Consider the following 26,017-nt stretch of genomic DNA (forward strand, 5'->3'; position numbering starts at 1 on the left):
CGTTGATCTCCCTCCTGACACCAATAAGGCCTCCACTTGTCGTGAACCGGCCTGTTTGTCCTCCTTGTTATTGCGCCAATTTTCTTCTTCTAGAATAGCAGCCGCAACTTCATCATAGACTAGATACTCCGAGAGAACATTATTGGTTAAGTTAATAATGAGTTGATCATACGAGTCAGGTAGACTCTGAAGTAAAAGTTCAGCACGTTCTTTTGGCTCTATATTGCAACTTAATGAAGCGAGTTGAGAAAATAGAGTATTCAAAGAATTAATGTGCTCATTAACTGAAGTAGATTCATTCATGCGTAGCGCATAAAGTTTCCTCTTAAGGAATATCTTGTTGTGGAGTGATTTGGTCTCGTACAATTTTACGAGGTGATCCCAAATCTCTTTCGCCGTCTTCTTTTCTTCAATGCTAGACAAAATGCCATCTGCTAGTGCCAGATGAAGATTTGCGATAGCCTGGCCGTCCATCTCTTCCCATTTTTCATCAGTGACTTCGGCTGAACGTCCACTGATGGCCGCCAAACACTTATCCTTTCTCAGGATAGCTTTCATCTTTAGTTTCCATAACGAGAAGTTACTCCCGTTGAACTTTTCAATTTCGAATTTCGTAGACATTGCTATAATCACAATCTTCTTTTCGACAATACTATTTTTCTGAGAAATAGTACCCGGGAACTTTTATCGAGTGAAATTAATCTTACTTATTTTCTGATGTGGACGATCCACTCCCGTGGTAACCACAGAGCATACGATAAGTAGATTAATACACACTAGATATTAGACCTTAGCTCTTGATACCACTTGTTGAGAAAAGCGACACCAAATTATAGCAAACCGCTAGTAATAATTGAAATAACGACAATAAAGGAACACCGAGATTTAACGTGGAAAACCCCAATAGGGTAAAAACCACGGGCAAGGAAAGAAGCACTTCACTAATAAGAATAATAGGAATTACGCTTCTCTCTAATTACAAGGATAAGTACTAATCTTTATATATCTTGTAATTAGGAGATTACTCACAAACTTTCTAATTATTTCTTTTAGTACAAAGAGAGAATGAATTAATTTTGGGATGCTTAAAGAGCTTGCATGAGGCTCTTATTTATACTAGTAAAATGCCTGGAATGTAAACAAGTTGTAGACAACTTGACAAGTAAAAAGTCTTCTATGTAATAGTATAGCCTCATATTACATGTGCTCTTATATTTGTTTGACTACTTCCATTCCACCAACCATTCAACATCCACCAACCATTCACCTTATTTGACAAATGTATATATAAGATGATCTTAACAGCTGTCAAAAAAAAAAAAAAAATTTAATTGTATATATAAGATGATAGGATAACGCATATCTACATAGATCCTTTTCGCGGATAATGAAACTGACGTCTTAATTGTTGATATTTAGGTTGAATTTCAAGGCAAATATGCAGAGGACTATGAGTTCTATTGATAATGGGCTGATATCCATGGTATTGCTATGTAAATGTTAGAATCTTGGAATTCATTTCAGTGAATCAAATTTATAATTATTTAACATAATAAGTGAGTGGTAAAATATTTAGAATAATTATAAGTTGTCTTTGTTGATACAGGGTGTCTCTGGAGCACATGTTAACATCCTCAAAGGAATGTAGTGCTTGATATAGGTACCATGGATATCTTTTTATATAGCTTTGAAAATGTTCAAATGTCTATTAAAGAGTACTCATCCCAACTCTTCAAGAGATCTTAAAAAAAAGGTGACACATTCTTCCTTCTTCAATTAGTAAAGAAAAAAGATCAAAGAATTAGCCTCCAAACAATGATTATTTTCAGGTTTTTGTAAAGGTTCTTATAAGAAATTTAAACAATAGGTGTATTGAGATAATAATTTCAGATTTTTTTTTTTTTTTTTTAAAGTCAAACTCACACACCCACTTAAATCTAACTCGAATATATACACCACGAATTGTTCTAAGCAGGATTTGAACCCTCAACCTCAAGGTTGTAAGGGTGACCTCGATAATTTCAGATTAATATCTAGATAGTCGCAATTGTGAAATTGTCTTGATAGTCACAATTTTATTAAAGGATTTCAACCCAACCCGACACGCATTTGACCCGTCTAAAAATTCTGACCCATTTGAACTCGAATCCGTTTCAACCCACCCATTTTGCACAAACCCAACACAATCCAATTGCCAGGCTATACTTCAAGACCAGCACAGAAATACAATTCATCATAGATTTGCACCAATAGTTGGTCAACCCGTGATCTTACGTTCTACCCTCTAGCAGAAGAGTTGGAATTTCGATAAGACGGTTGCTGCTTGAACCAAATAGTCAGTGGCTTCTGAACAAATGCAGGCTACAATTCATGTGTATTTTGATCAGAAGGTGGCCAATCAGGGGGAAGCCGGCTATGATGAAAATAATGTATATACTACTACTCATTGTACTAGATGTAAATAATATTATATTAATAAATTATAAGTTAATTCTTAAAAAATATAAAATTGTCCTTAATTAAAATGCAATATTTTTATTCCTTATTGTCACTGTCAGAGTAGTTGTCAAGGGCTCCGCCACTGGCTATGAAGGTTCATATACTTGACTTTTTTCAACAATTAACGACATCATCTTTTCATGAAAAGTTCGCATCTTTATCTTTTATTTTTTTTTACCTTACCCTGAGTTCATCTTCTTCAAATTTCCCACTTGTGCACAGGTAACTATTTAAATATTGTTTCTTTCGATTTTAAATTAATGTTTTATTGATTCCATTTTCTTGCTTGCTCTATGTTTATCTAATCCTTGGATTCTGTTTCCGTTTTCTTTTTATTAAAGTATATTGGATGGATTGGATTAATTGGATTAATTGGAATTTTAACAGAGCTTATTAAGTTAAATAAATCATACAGTGTAAGCTTATAAACTCATGGAACCATAATTAAAACTTAGCTTTAAAGAATTTCAATCTTTTAAACCCCAAACATGAGTTGACTTTTGTCCATGAAATTTGTAACCCACTTTTGTCACGAGTCAAGAAATTGCTTTGTTGGTCTGTATTATGGTTTACTTCTATCAATACCTTTCAAAATTGTTGTTAATGTTACTACAACATATGTTTAGCAAAACCTCGGACTGATTAAATTCAAACTCTAATTTTATTATCTTGGATATATGTTTCCCAACAGACACACTCAGCAATCACCGCCATGGATGTTTCCTTAGTTGCATCCTCATCAACTGCTGCTCCAACTGGAAGATGTACGTATGATGTGTTCTTAAGCTTTCGAGGTGAAGACACTCGGAACAACTTTGTTGATCATCTTTTCGCAGCTTTGGAGCGGGCAGGAATATACACGTTTAAGGATGACGAGAAGCTGCGTAGAGGAAAGTCCATATCCCCTGAATTCATGAAAGCAATCCAAGAGTCAATGGTTGCGTTGGTTGTCTTTTCAAAAAACTATGCAAAATCTAGTTGGTGTTTGGAAGAACTTGCCAAGATCGTTGAATGTAAACATCTAAAGGTGCTACCGGTATTCTACAATGTGGATCCCTCGGATGTCCGTAGCCAGAAAGGAAGTATTTTTGAAGCATTTAAACAGCATGAACTGAAATTTGCAGATGACATGTACAAAGTAAAGAGGTGGAGGAAAGCTTTAGAAACTGTAGCTGGTATATCCGGATGGGATGTAGCAAAGACGGCTAGTGGGTAATTTGTTACTTCTGGTTGCTTTTTTTTTCATTCAATATAGACATAACTATGGATGACGATGACCACCTCGATCCAGTAGGTATCCATCCGCTTCGTGATGGATATGGATGAACCTAAATGGATATGAACACGGATATGGATAACCTAAATAGATATGAATATGAACATGGACATAGACATGGATGAAAAGTTTCATCTTTTGATATATCCATTTGTTTCAAAACATGTGTATCGGCAGGGACATGTTAGCCCTGTGTTGACTTTGTCAACCCATCCAGCGGTCCCCGGTAGCCCACTGGAGCCTGGCGAAACACCATCACCCATTTCCCCACAGCATGTCAGGCTCGATAAACGAACCTGCATTGTCATTGTTTCAATCTTCGCATGCGTGGGACCAAGGGATCATTTGGGTCCGGTAAAAATGGTTTTTGATCCAATTATTTGAAAAATCCTCACCTAGTGGGAATGGAACCCTCAACTCCCCTAAGGGAGAGTGAGTCATTCACCACTAGACTATTAGCCCATTCTTTTTGATATATCCATTAACACCCGAAATACACATATACAAATACATAAATATAGATAGATGCTTACATATTTACTACTCCCAAATGCATTTACTAGTTGAATTTACATTTTTCTTTTAACCTTATAATGAAATAACCATGATATATTACAAAAAACACGCATATCTAATAATATAAACATACAAATTACATATTTAATTTTTCATTTTACCCGCTTAATCCAATGAATATGGATATGGATGGATGAAATGAAATTAAATAGGTATTGATGAATAAAAACTAAATGGATAGGAATATGGATACAACATCACTCAATCCATTGTCATTCCTAGACATAACTATTGAGATAGTCCCCGTGATTTCTATAAAATAGCTGAAATAGTTCTTTAGGGTTATTTTTTGAACGATATAGTCTTCATAGTTTGCAAAAGTTGTTGAGATAGTTCAATCTGTGCACAGATTGAAAAAAGAAATTAATATAAAATTTTGATTTTTTTTTTCAATCTGTGCACACAGATTGAAGTTCAGCCTGACTGAAGTTCAATCTCTCTCTCTCTCTCTAATAAGTATAACATTATTTCCAATGAATAATATATATATATATATATATATATATATATATATATATATATATATATATATATATATATATATATATAGTGGTAGGATCAAGGGGGCAGTAACCAATCGGGGGGAAGCGGGGGGAAGCAAAAACTTTTTTTTTTTTGTTTTTTGAAAAAACCTTGTTCACGAACATTATAGATGGGATGAAAATATGAACATTTAGTAGAGACACTTTGTGATAAATGTTTTTATTTTGGCGGGAAAACGCTCGAAGAAGTAATATATAACAATTATCGTGTTTTTCGAGCGTATGTTGAGGTTTTAGCTATTGGGGTTTAGATATTAGAGTTTAGATATTAGGGTTTATAGGGTTTAGATATTAGGGTTTAGAAATTTAGGGTTTAGGGTTTAGATTTAGGATTTAGATTGAGTTTTTAACACGAACGGTTTAGAGTTTAGGGTTTAGGGTTTAGGGTTTGGTGTTTTGGGTTTATTGTTTGTGGAATAAACCCAAAACACCAAACCCTAAACCCAAAACCCTAAACTCTAAATCTGGCTAAATTTTACTTCACAAAACATGGAAAAAAAAACGTTCATAATCTTCACGAACAATATTATCTTGAATGTTATTTTTGTCGATCGTTTTCCCGCCTAAATAATAACATTCATCACGAAGTGTCTCTTCTAAATGTTTATATTTTCGTGTGATCTTGATGCCGGAAAAAAAATTCCAAAAAAAAAACGAAATTTTTTTTTTTGCTTCCCCCCGATTGGTTACTTCTCCATTGATCATGCCCCTATATATATATATATATATATATATATATATATATATATATATATATATATATATATATATATATATATATATATATATATATATATATACCCCCGATTGGTTACTTCTCCATTGATCATGCCCCTATATATATATATATATATATATATATATATATATATATATATATATATATATATATATATATATATATATATATATATATATAGGGGCAGGATCAATGGAGAAGTAACTAATCGGGGGGAAGCAAATTTTTTTTTTTTTCGTTTTTTTTGAAATTTTTTTTCCGGCATCAAGATCACACGAAAATATGAACATTTAGAAGAGACACTTCGTGATGAATGTTATTATTTAGGCGGGAAAACGATCGACAAAAATAACATTCAAGATTATTGTTCGTGAAGAATATGAACGTTTTTTTTTCCATGTTTTGTGAAGTAAAATTTAGCCCGATTTAGAGTTTAGGGTTTAGGGTTTAGGGTTTGGTGTTTTGGGTTTATGGAAGGTTTAGGGTTTGGTGTTTTGGGTTTATTCCATAAACTCAAAACACCAAACACCAAACCCTAAACCCTAAACTCTAAACCGTTCGTGTTAAAAACTCAATCTAAATCCTAAATCTAAACCCTAAATCTAAACCCTAAACCCTAAATTTCTAAACCCTAATATCTAAATCCTATAAACCCTAATATCTAAACCCCAATAGCTAAAACCTCAAAATACGCTCGAAAAACACGATAATTGTTATATATTACTTCTTCGAGCGTTTTCCCGCCAAAATAAAAACATTTATCACGAAGTGTCTCTACTAAATGTTCATATTTTCATCTCATCTGTAATGTTCGTGAACAAAGTTTTTAAAAAAACGAGAAAAAAAAAAGTTTTTGCTTCCCCCCGCTTCCCCCCGAATGGTTACTTCCCTCTTGATCCTACCACTATATATATATATATATATCATTGGAAATAATGTTATACTTATTATATATTACAGATTTCTGATCAAAATGATATATATTTGCTCATAAAAGTTTTTTTTTTTTTTTTTTTTTTTTTTGCTTGACATATATCAAGAAATTGTATATAAATAAAAACACTAATATTAATAACATTATTTATAAAGAATGTTTTACTTCCCCCACACCCAAAAGAAAAAAAAAATCAGGTTCGCGCTATATGCATATATATGTGTATATGTGTGTGTTTAAATATATGTATTACACTAGTTACACAAAGTTTTATTTTCTCAAATTAAAAATTTCGTATAGAATGTTTCTTTTTTCAATCTAAAGTTTTATTTAACTTAGGCGTGAAGCTGAAAGCATTAAACAAATTGTACGGACTATCTTGAGCTCTACCGAATCTCATCTAGCAGAGGATTTGATTGGGATGGAATCACGTGTACGAGATGTCAAGTCATTGCTGGATAAAGGGTGTGATGATGTTTGCATAATTGGAATCTGGGGAATGGGTGGAATAGGCAAGACAACAATAGTTAGAGCTGTATATCGTCAAATCTCGCATGAGTTTGACGGCAGTAGCTTTTTGGAAGATGTTAGAGAAAATGGTTCTGATAAAAAAGGTCTCAAATCCCTACAAGAAAAGCTTCTTTCAGAAATCTTAATGGAAAAACACTATAATGTAAAGGATTGTAACGATGGAATACATCATATTCGAAGACGATTGGGGCGTAAAAAGGTTCTTGTTGTTCTCGACAATGTTGATAGTTTTAAGCAACTGGAATTTTTAGCTGGTGATCGTGAATGGTTTGGCGCGGATAGTAGAATCATGGTAACGACCCGAGACAAGCATTTGTTATCTTTTGCACAACAAGAATATGAACCTGCACTTTTAAATCATACAGAAGCCATGATGTTGTTTTGCAAATATGCATTTAAGACAAAAATCCCTCCAAAAACGTATGAGAAGGTATCAGATGCTGTAGTAAGTCGAACGGGTTACCTTCCTTTAGCCCTTAAAGTGTTAGGCTCTCATTTTTGTGGTGGAAGAAGTTTGGAATTTTGGCAAAGTGCCTTGAACGTTTTGGCCAAAATACCAAATGAGGAGATCAATGAAATTCTAAAGATAAGTTTTGATGGATTGAATAGCTTTGAAAAGAAAATATTTACGTATATCGCGTGTTTCTTCAAAGGTAGGGAAAGATCTAATGTCACGAAAGTTCTTGATAGCTTTGGTTTTGAACCTGAAAGTGGAATAATAGTGCTAATTGAAAGATCTCTTTTGTCCATTTCACGAAATGGATGTATTCATATGCATGATCTGATTCAAGAGATGGGTCGGTCTGTCGTCCGTGAATGTTATCCAAATAAAATGGTATGGGATCTCGAAGAAATTGAAGAAGTAATGGTGACAATTGATGTAAGCTCTATTCTTGTACTTTATAGAAATCTAGTTTAAAATAGGCCTTTCTGCTCTTTTTCTTCTCAATTTGATAGTTAGGTTTTGATTTTTCTTTTGAAAAGGCAAGTAATCGGCATCGAATACTCTCATTTGCCACGCACGCACGCGTTTTCGGGAGGAAACTCGAATCACATTGCAGGAACCCCATCCTTAAACCACCCCGAGGGGCAGGCGGACCGAGTTTGAATCCTGAATGGATCCGGGAGAAAACCCCCTGGGGTCAATCTGGAGCTCAATCATTCGGGCAGGTTGATTAATAGGATGGAAAGAACGAGACTCGAACACATGACCTAAACCACAAGCCCTACCACTGAGGCAAGCCTGCAATGGTAGTTGGCCTTTAATTTTCTTCCTTCTTTCTCATAAGTCGTTCCTCAAATTAAATGAGAAATGAAGATGCTGTTTTAAGCTTCTAGGATTTTTACAATAACTTTTTATACACTAAAAGATTGGTTGTGATTTTACTCGGTTAACAAAAAAAAAAAAAAAAAAAAAAAAAAAAAACTTTCCTTTGAATCACGAGTCAACAACTGTGCTTGCAGAAATATATCTATACGTTGATGATTTGTTGGTTGCAGAAATCAAAGAAAGTTGAAGCCTTAGTGGATATGACACATTACCATTTCTCTGATATCCCTACGGCCTCCTGTAAAGCTGAAGTCCTCAAGAGTATGGATAAACTTCGACTGCTTGATGTTAAAGGGAAATTCACTTCGGCTGAACCTAAATATTTCCCTCAACAGTTAAGATGGCTTACGTGGTTTACGTACCCATTTGAATCTCTGAGGATAAGAAGCAATATGCCCAAACTTGTTGGCTTTGAAATGCAATCCGGTTTGATGAAACAACTACAAATTGTTGAAACGGTACCCCTTTATTTCTTGTCTAGTTTTTTGTTATGTACATATCTTACCTTTACCTTGATCTTACTACATCAAACGTCATCTGTTTTTTCAGGTCATCCTTCCAAACCTCAAGTCCATGGATCTATCTTTCTCATATTCATTAAAAAGGTTTCCAGACATCACGGGGGTCCCAAATCTTGAGCACCTAAATTTGTCATTTTGTTCAGAACTGGAGGAGGTTCACCATTCTGTTTTGCTTCACGAAAAGATCATACACTTACAACTGATTTCATGCGTCAGCCTTAGGATTCTCCCATCACCAATTCGAATGAAATCTCTACAATCTCTGCATCTTAACGGCTGCAGCAGTCTTGAAATATTTCCAAATATCTCTGAGGAGATGGGTAGGCCGTTGGTATTAGATCTTGATGGTTGTGACCGGATATGCGGACTACCGTTGTCAATTGGATTCTTGACTGGCCTTGTCATTTTGACTAAAGGAAAGAATTTTGATGTGAATTTTGTGAAACATAATCAGATAATACTACAATATATCGAGTTCCTTACGGGTGATGTAAGTTCTTTGAGAGTTGTGGATGTTAAACCTACTAAATTTGTAGGAAAGGAATATTCTACATGGCCATCATGGGGCTGGTTAGATTTTGATAACAAGTTCACACGGCTATTTAATAGTCTCTTTCAGTTCTCTCATGTCAAATACGCTGACCTTAGCTGCTGCATCAATCTCAAGGAACTGCATGACATTCCGTTTCTTATTCAAGTTCTTAGTTCCGATTGTTGCACATCTTTGCGAAAGATGGGAGATTTGTTAAATAAATATAAGTGGCTGATTGAGATTCCATTACTTGCACGAGATGTAGAGGATCAAGGGAGTTCAAGTCAACTTACTAATTTGTCGCTGAAATCTTTGGTCGAGGTATGTATGTTCTTTTCAGTCTCTCATAAGAGTACATCATTTATTATTTGTGTAACTCTGAATTATGTTTGTGGATACAGAGATGTGCTGCTATGAATCATCAATTAAGTTTCATTGCTCCAGGAGGAAGAACAATTCCAAATTGGTACCTTGACCGTCAGTTTTGTTGCCAGGTTGCACTGAATTTACCTAAAAATCTGGTCACCAACATATTAGGATTTGCCATATGTGGTGTATCGCGTGTATTGGATTCAGACATTTCATACCCTGATCTCAGAATCCATTTCAGCTCATTGAAAGATAAATTGGTTGATTGGTCAACATATGTTGCTGAACGTACAACCCATTTTTGGATGGTTTACATTCATGTTGATTCCGTAAAGCACCGATTGGGTATCTCCGATCTTGATGAAATACTCGTATGGTTACAATCTGATAATCATATAATTGTTGAATGTGGGGTGCATGTGGTGTACCAAAATATCAAACTGATGCCGGAAATTGAATCGTAAATGGATTCCAGATCAAATGGAGTTTAGGTTCTCATTGAGATTGTTCAGAAAGTTGATAACTTTTTCAAACTTGTTGTTTAATACTGTAATACATACACTTGGTTTTTTTTTTTTTCCCAACTCATTTACAAACCAATGCACCTTATTGCTGTGATAGCTCGTAACCTGATAAGCGTCTTTTGAAAGTTTTCAAAGAACGAAGTATTCGAACATAAGTCTTTTGCAAGAACATGCATGTTCAGTGTATAGTACTGTCTGTTGGTGGACATTAATATGACACAACAATAACAGTAATAACTCTATTTGCTATTACTATATCAGTTATCCATATTAACATAAATTTACTATTACTTAATGGGACATGCAACAATATATTATTCTTAAATATTTGATTTCTAGCAATTATTAATATTATCAATGATCATCTATCAACAAAAGCCAATATGTTAAACATATATATAGATACTACGTAGCTATAATTTAGGTTTCTTTTGTTGAGCTTATAAAGGTTAAAAGGAACTCACTACAGGTTGACGATATCGATGATTTGTTGAGTTTTCCAATTGTTGTTTGTACCACCAAAGTTTCAAATTTTTTCAACGTTTTGTATATGACCTATGCAGTCTGTATGCACAAACTTGATATTATTAGTATTTGAGTTCATAAGTTAGATATGTCTAATGTTCTTATTACCAGTGAGTATGGAGTTTTTTTCATTGGCACAACTCTGTATTTGATTGTAGGAAATGAAGATATATTATTGAATTGGGATCCATTAGCTTCCTGAAACCTGATGCAATAAAAAAATGCTTACTCAACATCTTGAAACACCCGTTTGTGAGTGAGAAGATCCTGCAACAGCCGTTTCACTTAGGCATTATGAAAAACACTTACATGAATCATATTACGGAGTACAACAAAAGCAAAACATACCTTGAAATTGAATCCTAAGATGTCAAATCTTGTGGTTGAAAAGAAGCCATTGGTTGCCTCAAGCTATTAACAAAAACAAATATTAACTTTCAAACTTCAAATATATATTGTAGAACAACTAGACATTCGATGCAATATACAAACATGCTTTCCATCATCAGCTATATACAATTGTTCTTCGAAGAGCATATACACGCCAAATAATAATCTACAAACAGAAACATAAATCAGAATTCTTAGAAAAATTATGATAATAACACAAATCAAACAACAAAAACAATTACAGTAATAAGCGTACCTCTCAAATTACATTTCGACGAAGGAAGCATCATCTTAAACATGTACAAAAAAAATTAAACTATTAAGCCCTTGATAATCGATTGGAAATTTGGAATAATAACCAAATGAATTAAACCCTTGATAAAGAAACAATAAACCGCTGATAATCGATTGGAAGTAAAGGTGGAAGATTACGCTTCTCTTGGCTACAAATCGTTTGATCCCGCCCACCTGATCGGAGCTCAGAAGCTTGGTTTTATGTGAATTGAGAAAGACATGCAGCAACTTCAGTTAGGGTTCCGACAACTCTGATAGGTGCGAAGGGAGTAGAGAGTCGGCGAAGATGTAATCAGAGATGCAAAGTGGCGGTTAATTTTTTTTTTTTTTGTTAGATTTTGATGGGGTTCCGACAACTCTGATACTCATTGTTATAATTCAGTAGGCTTATAACTACCTTTAATGGTTATAAGAACAAAGAGAGAAAAAGAGAGAAGAAGGAGAGAAGAAATATTGATATTGATATTTCAAGAGAAATGGTGCACCTTAAATGGCTACCACACATGTCTATTTATAGCATAAAATATTACTATGCAAGAAATATAATAATAATAAAATTAACATGCAATCTAGATATTTTATAACACTCCCCCTTGGATGACAATTTTATTAGAGAATAACTAGTACTGCCTCGTTAAAAACTTTGCTAAAGAAAACCCATTGGGATAAAACTTTAGCTAAGGGAAAAAGAGTGCAGCATAGAGTTGACTTCCCCTCAAGTAGGCAACGTCTGAGTTGTTACATCTTCTGAACATGCCTCATGTCAATATTATGAACGTGTGTTCTGAAAATAGCAGTTGGCAGTGCTTTGGTATAAAGATCGGCAGAGTTGTTGATTGGACGTATCTCATTTTAATCTGGTTGTCTTTTACGAGATCTTGAGTATATGAGAAGAATCTGAGGTTTTCATCTGAAACTGTATCATCTAAATCTTTTATGTACAAGTTTAGCCCCTGTGATTTGTCTACAGTCTCCTTCATGGTTTGCTCAAACCCTTGTTTCAATTCCTATTCTCTTGTAGTCTTTTCTGAGCCTTACCAACATACCATTCTTTTCCATCAAACTTATGACCGTTAAGACCGTTTATAGCTTTAGCGCCTCGTCAGCATTTATGTTTTGTTCTGTCATTTTTGATACTCTTCTTTCATTTGTATTATGTAAGCTGTATTATCTTCATAGATAGTTGTTACGCTTTTATAGCGTTCTAGTCCACAAGAATCAATAATGATTTGTATCATTGATCTTAACTAAAATCATTCCCGAGTAGCTTCATGTAATGCAATCACTTCGGCATGATTTGATGATGTTGCAACAAGTGTTTGTTTTGAGAACGTCATGATATTGCGGTGCCTCCATTTAGGAATACATATCCAGTTTGAGATTTAGCTTTATGTAGATCGGATAAATAATCTGCATCTGTATAACCAAACAAATCTTGTTTCGAGTTGTTAGAATAAAATAATTATAAATCAGTAGTTCCCCGAAGGTATCAAACTATTTGTTTGATCCCATTCCAATGTCTTTTGGTAGGGGCTGAGCTGAACCTTGTCAACAAATTAACTGCAAAAGAAATGTCAGATCTTGTATAATCTATAAGATACATAAGAACCTCAATTGCACTAAAATATAGAACTTCCGATCTGTTAAAATTTTCATGATCTTCGCAGGGATGAAATAGATCAATGTCAATATTGAGTGATCTAACAACAATGAGTTTGTCTTTAAAAAAAATGTTTTAAAAATCTTTTCGGTATAAGTTGTTTGATGTACAAGTAAACCATTAGGCATATGCTCAATTTGCAATCCAAGGTAATACTTGGTTTTTTCAAGATCTTTTATTTCAAAATAATTCTTTAGAAGTTGAATGATTTCATAGATCTCTTTATTTGTTCATATGATGTTAAGAACATTGACATAAACAACTACGATCTCATATCCGAACATTGTTTTTATAAAACATACGTGCAAAATAAGTTTATATTTATACCCTTTTTTTTTATCAAGTAGTCATTTAATCGGTTATACCACATACGTCCCGTTTGTATAAACCCACTTAGAAATCTTTGTGATTTAATGGAATATATTCCCTTGGGTTTTACATTAGATGCTTATGATACCTTAACTCTTTAGGTATATTCATATATATCATTATTAAGTGATCCATACAGATAAGTAGTAACAACATTCATGAGATGCATTTAAATAACTACCAGGTTGATTAAGTATCTAATAAGTAATTGTATCCATTACAGGGGGATAAGTTTTCCTCCTAATACATTTCTGGTCTTTGTGGGAAATATTGAGTTACAAGTCTAGTTTTGCCTTGTAACTTCATTTGCACATTTCTTTTCGGATAAAAATTCATTTGTATCCCATACGTTTCACATCTTTAAAAGTGATAACGATTGATCCGAAAACTTTTCTTTTATCGAGCGATTCTAATTCAGCTCTTATTGCTCCTTTCCATTGAGCTCAATCATGTACATTTTGTATATTCAATGACAGATTTTAGTTCCAGATCATCATCTTTATTCATGATGTCATTGTAACATTATATGAAAATATCTCATAGAGATTTTAGTTTCATTTCGGTTCCATAATATTGCATAATTTATCGCAATTTTAGTATTTACATTTATCAATATCCTCTGCAGAAGGAATATTGATTTGTGGTTCTTCTTGAACACTTTCTCTTACCTCATTATCAGCTGATTTTCTTTTTCGAGGATTTTTATCTTCGGAACCAATTGATCTTCCACGTTTGATGCGTGGCAAAGACTCAACAGTGACATTATTGCCAGCTTTTGGAATTTCAGTTCGAGCTGGAGCATTTATCGCTGGTATATATGATTTAGTCACTTTTTTATATCTGTAAATGCATAAAGTAATTAATTTGCAAGTTCTTGCATATGCATTATTTTTGAACTTTCGTTTCACATTCTTTTGTGCGAGTTCAATATACCTTAATTGATGTTCACATCATGAAGCATCATTTTATTTTTTATTTTTATTTCTCCCCCTAATCTAGGGAACAATGTTTTATTAAAATGACAATCAGCAAAACGTGCTGTAAAAACATCACCCATCATGGGTTCAATATATCTTATGATTGAAGATGTTTTATATCCAAAATATATTATCATCTTTCTTTGAAGAACCATTTTATTGTGTTGTGGTGATACAATTGGAACATACACTGCACAACCAATATTTTAAGGTAGAAAATATTTGGCTCTTGGCCAAAATCAAGTATTAAGTGAAAATATTTACGACTTCCACATGGTATAATGCGAATTAATGTCGCAGCATGTAAATTTACATGTCCACATATAAATATTGAGAGATTTGTACTCATTATCAATTGTCTAGTTATTAGCTGTAAGCGTTTATCTATTGATTCAGCTAAACCAATTTTGTGTATGCACATGAGCAACTGGATGTTCAACAACAATCCCTGTAGATATATAATGATCATTAAATGCTTGAGATGTTAACTCACCAGCATTATCAAGTCTCATCCTTTTAATGGTGTAATCAGAATAATGTGTTCTCAATTTAATAATTTGTGCAAGAAACTTTGCAAATGCCATATTACGGCTTGATAACATACAAATATGAGACCATCCGCTAGATGCGTCTATTAGAACCATGAAATATCAAAATGGTTCACATGATGGATGAATTGGTTCATATATCTTACCTTGAATTCTTTCAAGAAACATTTGTGATTCTTTTTCACAATATACTTTTCATTAATCACCATATGTGCTTTCCATTAATCACCATATGTGTTTTTTTTTTTATAAATCACCATATGTGTTTTTTTTTTTTATCATATATCCTTTTCACCATATACGCTTTTAATCATATGCGCTGTGTTTTTCACCATATGCGCTTTTAATCATATGCGATTTTCATCATATGCGTTGTGCTTTTCATCATATTCGCTTTTTATCATATGCGCTTATCATATGCGATGCGCTTTTTATCATATGCGCTTTTTTATGTGAATAGTAAATTAATTAATTTCGTTTTACTATTCATATGAATTAATTTAGATTTACTATTTTGTTAATTGAGTAATATATATATACATCATATACTTGTGACTCCGAAGGCTCAAATAAATTTGACCATATAGTTATACGTTGTACCTTGCACATTAATTTTCAGTAGAAGCTTTAGATGCATATTATTTTCAGTAGAAGCTTTAGATGCACTTTTTTTTTAATCACCAAATACCACAAACACTTTGTTTGCGTTTGTTCATAGTCATCAATGAAAATCATTTTCTTTAATTTTATTTTATACAATAAAATTAACGCATCATTATTCTTTTCAAAAACAATAATCTATTGTTATTGTTCACTTGTGCCATGTTTAACAACAAAAGTCAACAACCTCTGTCTTGTTTGTTGTGGCAACCAAAAACAACCTTTGCTTTTGTTACCGAGAATCCAAGACCAAAAAAATAATTAATTTTTAATTAATCTTTTATCAAAACCATAAATGATTTTATTGATCTACGTTGATATGGCCATAAAGAATTGACGGCTGACCTACTTTTGTAAGTGTATTTCGGCTATCATCCCGAAAACGCACAACGACCTTTTTTTTTTTTTTTATGAACTATTTGTTTCATATCTAGCTTAGGCAATTATTGTGAACATTTGGTCCCTATAAGAGCATTTATTTTTTAGACTTTTAGTTGATTTGTACTTGTCACAATTAGGGATAGCACCCGCGGGTCGTGGATGCGGATCCATTGGATCCATCACCCGTACCCGCGGATTTTTTTTAAGAGACATCCAATTGAACCCTTGTTCGTTGAAACAATTTGACTATATTTTTACTCCCCATTATTAAACGGGCCATTTTGATGCACACTCTTAAAAAAAATAATTTGTTTTTTAAGTTTTATTATTCAACCTCCTTTTTTCAACGGTCACGTTTTTAACAAAACATTTGACAAGTTTGGAAAAAAGTTTTTTATTGATTATCATCAAAAGTTTTCTATTGTCACTCTACTGGATGGAATTATGGCATACAACCAAAATTGCAACCCAACACTACATAAGAACAAAAAGGTTGTTTTTAATTAACATATGTATATGTGTTAAACTCGGAATAATAATAACTTATTTTAGAAAATTAACATAAGACATGTTGAAACATTTTTGTCACATTTAGCTCATCAAGTCTAATACTTATCATTGATAGATTTTATCACGTCTAGGAGATGTTTACTTTTTTCTTGTATTAAGTCCTACTTTCATTTACCTTTGTTTGGAAAAAAAGTTTTTTTTTTACTTTGCTTTCCCCCTTTCTGTAAAACTCATTTAAACACTTTCTTTGTTTTTTTTTTTTTTTTAAAAAACTTCCTTTTTTTACGTTACCCGTAAATTATAAATATATAAAAAAAAAACTTTTTGTTTAAATTTTTTTTTCTAGTTTTTAAAAGGCCACTTGACCAATTTTTAATTCTTTCACAACACCTGATATCGTGATCGTGACCTTTCACCAAAGCAAGAGATATTCTTGATAAACTAAACACGGACTCGTGTTTGAAATTGTCGGCCACAAAAAAATTCATTTGATAAAAGTATATATTTTTTTTTAGTTATAGAAGGAGACCACTTCATTTTCAATACTTCATTTTTGACAAAAAAAACTATTCCATTTTACCATCCCCTTTTTTTCTTACTTTAACTTTTAAGATATACTTTTAATAAAAATACAAACTACTTTTTCTTATTTTAACTTTTAAGATTTACTTTTAATAAAAATACAAACTACTTTTTGTATTTTAACTTTTAAGATTTACTTTTAATAAAAGTACAAACTACTTTTTCTTATTTTAACTTTTAAGATTTACTTTTAATAAAAATACAAACTATTTTTTTATTTTAACTTTTAAAATTATAAATTTAAGAATAAACATTAGTATGCATGAAATAAATAATGATTAATTGCATAAGTAATCATAAATGTTAGATAACATATAAAGACCCCGTCGTATTCGTATTGATCGGAATTAATCTCGACCCATGGTACCGTGTTGTCAAATGACGTGTTGCGTACATAAAGTACCGTGTTGTCAAATGACGTGTTGCGTACAATCATGAGGTCTTATTAACATAAATATAAATGTTAGTGAAGTTAATAAGAGTTAGATTACAGAAAATATAATTCAGGTGGTATAACCGACCATATATAACTTAAATAACATAAATATAAATGTTAGTGAAGTTAGTAAAAGTTAGATTACAGAAATATAATTCAGGTGGTATAACCGACCATATATAACTTAAATAACATAAATATAAATGTTAGTGAAGTTAGTAAAAGTTAGATTACAGAAATATAATTCAGGTGGTATAACCGACCATATATAACTTAAATAACATAAATATAAATGTTAGTAGTCCAAAATTTGATATATTCGAGTCTGAAAATTATTAATAATTTCATACCTTGATTAGTGATTCGTGATCGTTTGAGATATCTTTTAATTACACTAAGCTTTTCGTGCTGATAACGTGTTATAATTCAGTAGGCTTATAACTACCTTTAATGGTTATAAGAACAAAGAGAGAAAAAGAGAGAAGAAGGAGAGAAGAAATATTGATATTGATATTTCAAGAGAAATGGTGCACCTTAAATGGCTACCATACATGTCTATTTATAGCATAAAATATTACTATGCAAGAAATATAATAATAATAAAATTAACATCCAATCTAGATATTTTATAACACTCATAATGTTTTTGCTGGATTTTTTTGGTGAGGATGGGAATCGTGATGACGGTTGATAAGAATGAGTATGTTTTGTCTGACAATTTGACACATGAGTTTGTTGAAGATCACACGCCTCACATAAATGTTTCCATATCTTTATTTTCTTGACATCTATTGTTTTATAACGAAGGAACTAGTTAAAGACTCGCGATTTCGCGGGATTTTTGAAAGTTGAAATTATTTATTAATATCATATTATATTGTATTTGGAAGGTGTTGAGTTTATACATGCTTCCGTTAACATCAAACTTGAACAAGTTCTTGGATCGGAAGCGGATCCAAAATTTGTTAATGAATTCGTTTCATTCAAAACTCCTGTCATGTATTAATTCATCAACTCATTGCTTCTTTCAATACAAGTAACTAAATTCAATTATGTGCATCAAATAATTTGTGATGTTTGAAATGATATAGGTGTAAAGACAGAGCTATTTGTTATGAATTACTGTATAATTTTTTACACGACAATAAGCGTCGACAAAACCCAATAGCTCATATTGAATACAATTAACGTGAATCATATATTAGTCACATTCACACGCCATCGTGATTACTAAGTTAATTGTTCGTGGTAATGTTCAGATGATAAAGTTATTGTGCAAAAGCTAGTAGAAGGTAGAACCAAACACAAACTATTTGTTACATGTACTGGTTACATTATTTTTAAAAACCCATTAAATATTCAACATGATTTAAGATTAGTTAAATCATACCTTAAAATGATAGTGAAAATACATCACAGATTACAGATTTAATTAGCAAAACCAATGTACAGATTACAGATCTCATATGATAATATTAGGTAACCCTAACCTAAACCTTAAACTCTATAATTTAAACCATAAAATCTAAACCTTACACCCTAAAATCTAAGCCCTACACCTTAAACCCTAAACTCTTTTAAATCCTTTGAATTAAAAACTAAATCTAAACCCTAACCATAAACCCAAAGCCCCAAAATCTAAACCCTAGAATCTAATCTTAAACCCTAAATCTAAACCCAAAAACTTAAACCTAAACTTTAAACCCTAAAATTTAAACCCTAAACCCTAAATCTAAATCTTAAACCCTAAATCTAAACCCAAAACTCTAAACCTAAACTTTAAACCCTACACCCTAATTCTAAACCCTAAACCCTAAATCCTAAACCCTAAGATAAACCCTAAAAACACTAAACCCTAAGCCCTAAAATATAAACCCTAAGCCGTAGAATCCAAACTTTAAACCTAAACCCTAAACCCTAAATCTAAACCCAAAACCCTACACCCTAGAATCTAAACCCTAAACTCTAACCTAAACCCTAAACCCTAAATCTAAACCTAAAACCCTAAACCTGAACTCTAAACCCTAAACCCTAAATCAAAACCCTAACCAAAACTCTAAATCTAAGCTTAAAACCCTAAACATAAACTCTAAACTCTAAATCTAAACCCTAAACCCTAAACCCTCAAAAATCTATGTAGCGACCAGACAAAATCGTCATTTACGGCGCTGTCTACTTAAGTCCCGTTACGTGGTCATAAGTCTTTAAAATGACCTTTGACCAAAATATGTCGCATTCATTTCAAATGTAAAGATGTTTTAAGTTTATAAAAGTAGTTCAACGACTAGTTACATTTCAACATTTAACGTACAAATGAAACCTATGCGACACGATTTAAGAGTAAGTCAAAAGATGCTCCATGTATGCATGTATACTCGACATCCAAGCAAGTATCAAAAATAGTGAGCGGAAGCATGTAACACCTATTGTTCAAAGACCTGAGAAAAACATAGAAATCTGTCAACGAAAACGTTGGTGAAATCATAGGTTTAAGTAAGTAAGTGAGTAAGTACAAATGAACCACAAGATTTATAACGTTGAAATAATAGTAAACCATTCTAAAAATTGTTATCACGAGCACCCAATTATCAAGGCTTAACTTTCCACGCACCCCATACACATAGTGTTAGAACCAACACTGTTTCTCGAAAATATATTTCATCCGAATAACGGTAGCGAACCGTCTGAATGAAGGTTTGTCAAACCCATATGGCCATACAACATAAGTTCTCGCTTACACCCGGCAAGTGTAACTAATGATAATCGAATTGAGGATTTTTGTTCTAACTCGTACGTAGAATGTTTGTTTCCGTACATGTGTTCACTTTGTAAAACGAAACGTTTATGTTTTCTCATCCCAAATGTAAGTTCAAAAGAGTAAAAGTGGGACTATGATCTCACCTTGATTGCACGGATATAAATGTACTTCACAAAGTAACGTGTGCAAGAATGAATGCTAGTCTTGACCTGAACAATTAGGTTGTATCAATATCGGTAAACACGGTCGGTCAAAGTTGTTCAATTAGTCCTATGGCTCGTTATGACTCGATTATATAGAATGTGAATCAAGTTGTCAAGTTTCATGCAAGTATCAAGTATACAAGAAGGTTAGAACGGTTTAAACAAGTATTGGTTAAGTTTGAACAAAAGTCAACTTTCGTCAAGTCAAAGTCAAAGAAAAAGTCAACACATTCGGGTCGGGTCTCGAACTATTTTTTTGAGGTTTTTAATCATATATAAACATGTTAGAACAAGTTATATGGTAATCGGAGGTGCGTAGCATAGTTAGAATTTTTCGTAAAAGTGCCAAGGTGAACAGCCGTTGAACACGGCTTATGTCGCGCCGCGACATAGGATGGCCGCACCGCGGCAATCAACTGGAGCTGGTGTCTGGCTCGTTTCAAAAGTCTAAGTCCCAAACCAAATTTTATTCTAACACAAATAACGAGCCGTAAACATTCAAGACACGTATCTTATATCGTTGGAAAGGTAATTTGACGAGGAACACAACAAAACACAAATCAACAATCAAAAATCATCATTTATAATAATCAAATCCAAATTGAAAGTTCATTAAATGTCCACCATAAATGCTTTCAAGTTCATAAATGCACTTTGATGATTCGGGAATTAAATGCACACCTGTGATACGCCGTTTCGTAGGTAATTACGCATACAATACAACTAAACACTTACAACCAACATTGCAACGCATTCAATGCATCAAAAGTTTATTTTACTTCTATCAAACCCTAACTCAAATCACAAATTTAGCAATTAAGTTTATGGAGTCTTTCTAAGTGAACCTACACATCAAATTGAAGCTAATGATGCTAGTAACACATTTAATACATGCACTTTTAACATTTAACAAAATTTAAGCATCCAAATCTCAAAATCAAGCACACCCATTTCAAGTTCATGCTAGTTACTCAAAATAACAAGATCAAGCATATAATTTACATATCCATGTTAGACTTGAGCCATATACACTAATTAACACTTTTATAAGTTAAAAACATCAAGAACAAAGAATATAGTGTTTTTAGAAAGTTACCCAAATGAGATGAAGTTTGTATGGAATCGAAGAGGAAGATGCAAGGATTCAAAATATGTAATTTGTTTTGTAAAACACTTGCTAGATCGGATTTAGATGATGATTCTTTGTTTGAAGGTTGAGATAAAAGTTGAAGTATCAAAAGAGAGAAAGAGGATAATGAATTGAGGAGAAGACATGGTTGACTAGTTGACCTAGTCAAGACTTTGCCCACTTGACAACTTTAGTCCCTCAAGTTTAAAAGCGGGTTCGTGAATTACCTTAACAAAATATTTTAAAAACGCGTATTAACGGAAGATGTTATAATTATATAACGGACTTTAAAATAAATAGACGGAAAGTAAACGGAAAAAGACGGGATGTTACATTACCTACTCCTTAAAAGAAATTTCGTCCCGAAATTTAAGTAGGCGTAGTAGTCATTGTTTCTTCCTCAGGATCTTGCGTTTCCAAATCCACGAATAAATGAGGGTACTTTTTTTCCATTTGATCTTGTCTTTCCCAAGTAAACTCGGGTCCTCTTTTGGCGTTCCAACGGACCTTGACAATCGGAATTTGGCTTTGTTTTGGCGTTTTGACGGAGTGATCCACAATTTCAACTGGTTCTTCCACAAAATGAAGTTTGTCATCAATAGTAAGCTTCTCGAGAGGGATAACGAGTTCGGGTTCGGCAAGACACTTCTTCAAATTTGATACATGAAAAGTAGGATGAACGAAGCTCAGTTGAGGTGGAAGATCTAAACGATAAGCAACGGTTCCAACACGCTCCAAGATTTCGAAAAGACCAATATACCGTGGATTTAACTTCCTGCGTTTCCCGAAACGGATTACACCTTTTCAAAGTGCGACTTTTAACATTACGCGGTCACCGACTTGGAATTCGAGGTCGTTGCGTCTAATGTCGGTATAGCTCTTTTGACGACTACGGGCCGTCATAAGCCTATCTCGGATTTGAACGATCTTCTCGGTTGTTTCATGAATGAGTTAGGGTCCGATGATTTGTGTGTCGCCTACTTCGGCCCAACAAAGAGATGAACAACATTTACGGCCATATAATGCTTCGAATGGTGCGGTGTTAATACTCGCATGATAACTGTTATTGTAGGAGAATTCGACGAGAGGCAAGTGCTTGTCCCAAGCTTTTCCGAAATTGATAACGCAAGATCGTAGCATCTCTTCCAAGGTTTGAATTGTGTGTTCGCTTTGCCTGTCGGTTTGCGGATGGTATGCGGTGCTCATGTCTAATCGTGTTCCCAACGCTTCTTGTAAAGTACGCCAAAATCTAGAAACAAAACAGCCATCTCGGTCGAAAATAATCGATAATGGTACACCGTGACGGGCTACGATCTCTTTAATGTAGATTTGTGCAAGTTTCTCCATTTTGTCGGTTTCCTTCATGGCTAGGAAGTGGGCGGATTTGGTGAGACGGTATACAATAACCCAAATAGTATCATAACTGCTCGCCATTCTTGGTAGTTTTGTGATAAAATCCATCGTTATTATCTCCCACTTCCGTTGTGGGATTTCGGGTTGTTGAAGTAGCCCGGACGGTCTTTGGTGTTCAGCTTTGACTTTGGAGCAAGTTAGGCACTTTCCATCATAAGTAGGAACGTCCCTTTTAATGTTCGGCCACTAATATTGTTCCTTAAGGTCGTGGTACATCTTATTGGCACCGGGGTGAATCGAATACCTTAACTTATGGGCTTCGTCTAGAATAAGGCTTCGCAAGTCCCCATAACTAGGCACCCAAATTCTTCCGGCGAAATATCGGAGTCCGGTCTCCTTAACTTCGAATCGAGAGGTGAGGATGTTCAAGCGTTCGAGAGAGATGTTTTCATCCTTGAGAGCCTCGTCTTGGGCTACACGAATTTGATTATTGAGATTGGTGTGGATGGTGATGTTTAAAGCTCGGATACGAAGAGGCACCTCTCTTTCTTTTCGACTTAAGGCATCGGCTACTACATTTGCCTTCCCGGGCGTTATCGTTCAAAGTTTCAATCTACCGTCGTTGTCTCATGTTTAGTTGTTTTTGATCGAAGATGTGTTGAAGGCTTTTGTGATCGGTGAAGATAGTACTCTTGGTTCCATAAAGATAGTGTCTCCACATTTTGAATGCAAAGACAACGGCTACGAGTTCGAGATCATGTGTCGTGTAGTTCCGTTCATGAATTTTTAGTTGTCGAGAGGCATAAGTAATGAATTTCTTTCGTTGCATCAATACACACCCAAAACCATGTTTCGAGGCATCGCAATATACAACAAAATCATCATTTCCTTCGGGGAAGTGACAAGATAGGAGCGGTGGTTAGCTTTATCTTCAATATTTGAAACGCGAACTCTTGTTCGGTTGCCCAAATAAATTTCTTTCCCTTGTGAGTTAATACGGTTAGAGGACGAGCAACTAAAGATAAATCCTTGATGAATCTACGATAGTATCTGGCGAGACCCAAGAATTGACAAATGTGAGTAGGTGTAGTAGGAGTTTCCATTTGCTAATGGCTTCGATTTTTGCGGGATCGACCTTAATGCCTTGATCGCTTACAACGTGGCCGAGGAATTGAACTTCTTTCAGCCAAAATTCACACTTGGAGAACTTGGCATAGAGTCGTTCTTGTCTCAAGAGTTCAAGTACGAGTCGGAGGTATTGCTCGTGCTCTTCCTCGCTCTTAGAATAGACCAAGATATCATCGATGAATACAATAACGAACTTGTCGAGATACGGTTTGCACGCGCGGTTCATAAGATCCATGAACACCGCCGGTGCGTTAGTTAGACCAAATGGCATTACAAGAAATTCGTAACTACCATAGCGAGTCCGGAAAGCGGTTTTGGAGACATCTTCACCCTTAACCCTTAGTTGATGATAACCCGAGCGGAGATCGATTTTTGAATATACACAAGACCCTTGTAGTTGATTAAAGAGGTCGTCGATGCGCGGAAGAGGATATCGGTTCTTAACCGTCAATTTGTTTAGGTCACGATAGTCGATGCACATTCGTAAGGATCCATCTTTCTTCTTAACGAATAAAATCGGAGCACCCCATGGTGAATGGCTAGGTTGAATAAAACCACGGTCAAGTATTTCTTGGATTTGACTTTGCAATTCTTGTATTTCGGCTGGAGCAAGTCTATAAGGCACACGTGCTACAGGTGCGGCTCCCGAAATATGATCGATTTGGAATTCTACCGGTCGATGCGGTGGAAGGCCCGACAATTCGTCGGGAAAAACATTGGAAAAGTCACTAACAATTGGCACATCATCGATATACTTCTCGTCGATCTCGACTTTCTTAACATGGGCTAGAATCACGAAACAACCTTTACGAAGGCATTTTTCAACTTTAAGGAACGAGACGAGGTTGAATCCGGTGCAACTCTTATCGCCATAGACAATCAAGGGTTCACCATTCTCGATAGGTATTTGAATCACTTTAAGATCGCAAAGGATGTGAGATTTCGTTTTGGCTAACCAATCCATACCAATGATTACATCGAAGCTCCCTAGTTCTATAGGTATCAAGTCAATTTCAAACTCTTTACCCATTAAGTTTAACGTACACCCCCGATAAAATTTGTCGGCGCTCAATAGTTTCCCGTTGGCCATTTCAATGGTGTAAGTAGTATCTAATAGAAGTGGTGGAGTGCTAAAAGAATGAGTCAAAGTCTTGGATACAAAACTCTTATCGGCACCCGAATTGACTAAGCAAGAGACATAAGAATTATTGAGAAGAAACGTACCCGTGACTAGTTCATTGTCATCTCGGGCTTCCTCGGTGTTAATGTTGAAAGCTCGGCTGCGCGTATTGGGGTTATCTTTCTTTTTTGGGCATGCATTTCTATAATGACCCGTTTGGCCACATTCGTAACAAGTGACCGTCTTTGGTGCATTGGGCCCCTTTCGAGTGACGGGGGTGGCACTTTTACAATCGTTGGCCTTATGGCCAATTCCTTGGCACCGGTGGCAAATTAGCTTGCCACATTCATCAAAGTGATGCTTGTGACATTTGTTGCAAAGAGGTAGGTTTTCGGCATAACCCTTCTTGCCGTCGGAGGAGAAAGGCTTCTTGGCGAAGTTGTTGTTGTTGTTGTTGCTGAATTGGGGGGCTTCCCACTTTCTTTTGTTGCCACCCGATTTATCCTCGGCCTTAGGTGCCGGTACTACGATTTCGTCCACCGTTTCTATCAATTGGCGGGCCATCTTCAAAGCTTCTTGTAGGTTAGCGGGTTTGGATGATATTACCCCATGTTTGATGCT

General features: G+C 34.4%; 1 protein-coding gene and 1 long non-coding RNA gene across 8 annotated transcripts; one reads left to right on the top strand and one right to left on the bottom strand.

Annotated features, from left to right (window-relative positions):
- Positions 1 to 1,387: 1,387 nt before the first annotated feature.
- On the top strand, positions 1,388 to 10,426 carry LOC139869340 (TMV resistance protein N-like). Of its 6 annotated transcripts, none has more exons than XM_071857651.1 (7): positions 1,388 to 1,483; positions 1,607 to 1,753; positions 3,191 to 3,711; positions 6,906 to 7,977; positions 8,562 to 8,885; positions 8,977 to 9,801; positions 9,882 to 10,426. In XM_071857651.1, exons 2-7 carry the CDS (start codon positions 1,694 to 1,696, stop codon positions 10,311 to 10,313), a joined length of 3,234 nt encoding a protein of 1,077 aa, XP_071713752.1. In that variant the 5' UTR covers positions 1,388 to 1,483; positions 1,607 to 1,693; the 3' UTR covers positions 10,314 to 10,426. The 6 variants fall into 6 exon arrangements, with proteins under 6 accessions (XP_071713752.1, XP_071713753.1, XP_071713751.1 ...); XM_071857652.1 differs by having other exon boundaries at positions 1,417 to 1,493; XM_071857650.1 differs by lacking the exon at positions 1,388 to 1,483 and adding an exon at positions 2,292 to 2,429 and having other exon boundaries at positions 1,650 to 1,753.
- On the bottom strand, positions 8,506 to 11,914 carry LOC139869342 (uncharacterized). 2 transcript variants are annotated; one of them, XR_011766039.1, is made up of 5 exons: positions 11,545 to 11,914; positions 11,391 to 11,454; positions 11,247 to 11,309; positions 11,007 to 11,165; positions 8,506 to 10,937 (listed from the first exon to the last, which is right to left on the bottom strand). It is a non-coding gene; the product is annotated as an uncharacterized lncRNA (long non-coding RNA). The 2 variants fall into 2 exon arrangements; XR_011766038.1 differs by having other exon boundaries at positions 11,247 to 11,454.
- Positions 11,915 to 26,017: the final 14,103 nt, after the last annotated feature.

This window comes from Rutidosis leptorrhynchoides, chromosome 9, assembly GCF_046630445.1.
Source record: "Rutidosis leptorrhynchoides isolate AG116_Rl617_1_P2 chromosome 9, CSIRO_AGI_Rlap_v1, whole genome shotgun sequence".
Taxonomy (NCBI): Eukaryota; Viridiplantae; Streptophyta; class Magnoliopsida; order Asterales; family Asteraceae; genus Rutidosis; species Rutidosis leptorrhynchoides.

Coding starts and splice junctions, on each gene's coding strand:
- LOC139869340 (XM_071857650.1), top strand. CDS start 2,355: ATGCAGGCTACAATTCATGTGTATTTTGATCAGAAGGTGGCCAATCAG. Junction 8,886..8,976: donor AACTACAAATTGTTGAAACG/GTACCCCTTTAT, acceptor CTGTTTTTTCAG/GTCATCCTTCCAAACCTCAA. Junction 9,802..9,881: donor CGCTGAAATCTTTGGTCGAG/GTATGTATGTTC, acceptor TTGTGGATACAG/AGATGTGCTGCTATGAATCA.